Source organism: Haliotis asinina, chromosome 1 (assembly GCF_037392515.1).
Source record: "Haliotis asinina isolate JCU_RB_2024 chromosome 1, JCU_Hal_asi_v2, whole genome shotgun sequence".
NCBI classification, from domain to species: Eukaryota; Metazoa; Mollusca; class Gastropoda; order Lepetellida; family Haliotidae; genus Haliotis; species Haliotis asinina.
In genome coordinates this window covers 11,879,514-11,881,476 of record NC_090280.1, presented here as the reverse complement: position 1 = coordinate 11,881,476, position 1,963 = coordinate 11,879,514, and the positions used below count along the sequence as shown (strand labels likewise).

The 1,963-nt window shown below is 41.6% G+C and overlaps 1 protein-coding gene across 1 annotated transcript; it reads right to left on the bottom strand.

Moving 5' to 3' along the window:
- On the bottom strand, window positions 1-963 carry LOC137291177 (uncharacterized protein F54H12.2-like). The gene has a single exon (XM_067822501.1). The coding sequence runs from the start codon at window positions 961-963 to the stop codon at window positions 1-3; it is 963 nt and encodes a 320-aa protein (XP_067678602.1).
- Between the last annotated feature and the right edge of the window lie 1,000 nt (window positions 964-1,963).

Sequence of the window (1,963 nt, the reverse complement as noted above, 5' to 3'; positions counted from 1 at the left end):
TCATGGTGTAGAGTACAATATATTCCTCGCGTTATCCACAGTCAGCATGAGATTGTCCTCGGAATAGAGAATCAGATTTGTTGTCTCAGGTAATGCCTTGCTAAACTGGAGGTTAAGCCTTAGGTTTCCTCTTTTTATCAGATCCAAGTAGTCGTCTTTCAAATGATAGGGTTCAAGACAAAACTGGTACAGAGCATAACCGCCCTTAAAGTCGCCCCTTTCAATATCCAACCCTATGGATGCTCTTCCTTCGAACAAAGCATTATAAGCTGTGATGTACTGTTTCTTTGCTACCCGTAGGGCTTCCCCCGGCAGTGATTCTCCATCCACATAAAGAACAATAGAACTGAGATCATACATTTGAAAATTAAAGGGTGACTTGGTGTAACTGCCATTGACGGCTTCAGAAGATGCCAATGCTACTACAGTTTTGTTGGGGACCTTGTTTTGAAACAAATTATCCACTGTGTAGTTCAGCTGTCCTTTCGGTAACGATACAGTTTTGATGTCACTCTTGGTGAAAGGATACTTTGCTGTGTGATGAGAGAGAACTTTGGCATGACTGGTGGTGATGGCTGAGCTGGGTCGAATCTTACACATTCGCAAATAGATATCTTGTATTTTCACCTTGTAACTGGGTGAGTCTTCTGCACACATGAGATTAAATGCAGGAGGGGTGCGGAACATTCGTATTTGTAAATCCACGCCATTAATCCAGTAACGTTTTGAATCCATCAGATCTTCATAGAGAGGACCACACATATCCACGGTTCCATTACGAGTGTATCTTAGAAAAAGACCCCCGTTGGCTGAATTAGGATCAGATTCATCCATAGAATCTGTCTTTGTAATAGAGTTGAGATTGTAGTAGAGATTGTTTCGATGCTGTGGTTTCGTTGAGAAGAACCTTGATATAACTCTTGTAGGGATATAGATTGGTCGAACTCGTAATGAGTTTTCCATTGAGAGACAAATCCCCTTGAGAGAACAGGCTTTGAAGCCATAAATTGACTGGTCCTACTTTTTCGTCTGTTGTAATGTCTGTTCCATCTGCTTTGAGTATCTTGGCCTGTACATGTAATTGAGTTCTCCTCAAGTCAATGTAATCTACCCCTTGTCCTGAGATGTTAAATTCAATGGGACTGGAATCGGTTGTAATTTGAGACGTCGGTCTGTAGGTCATATAATACTGTTTATTCACTGTCGCATAGGTAGGAGGTATAGTAAAGAGGTTAAATTCATCAGCGTTAGCCTCAACGGATACACTCTCTGTATATGAAGCCATTATTTCTTCCTGCTTTTGGTGGGTATATCCAAGTTATCACCAGAGCCACTTCGTTTAGATGTACACAGCTTGCGCTTCTGTGAGGAACTGATTTTTCCACCTTTAGTTTGCCTTTTTATAGGTTTCTTCTGCATCTGTATACGAGCCTCAGCCTGTACGACTGCTTGTTGAGTCGGGGTGACGAAATTAATTTTAGGTTGTTGTTCTGAGGTTGTTTCGTTTGGTTTCTCCTTCTTCCACTCTGGATCGTACAGTTCTAAAAAACGATCCACTGACATCATGGCAGATTTTTCTCCTCCACGCATAATGGAGTGATAAGGATCTCCTTTCCCTTCAGCCTGTAGCATGTAAAATCGGGTCCATTTTTCGGCATCGGGTACGAAGAGTTTGTATCGTGGATTATTCATGATGAATACCAAAACGGGAGCGGCTTGAGGTGAAATGTCACTGTCACTGGTCCACGACTAAATGAAGCAAGATTGTCCTCGTGGTGATTTATATCCATGGCTTGGTTTAGTATCACTGTTAGTCATAGCTCTAAGCCAATGCTCTATTGAATAACCAGGCATTTTGAATGGCCTCATCTCTAAGTGCATTGACAAACTGTGGTTTCAAAACAAATGCTACGATAGGCATGTTACTAGAGAAAAGACTCTTCCAAAAACTGTATGTCATCCA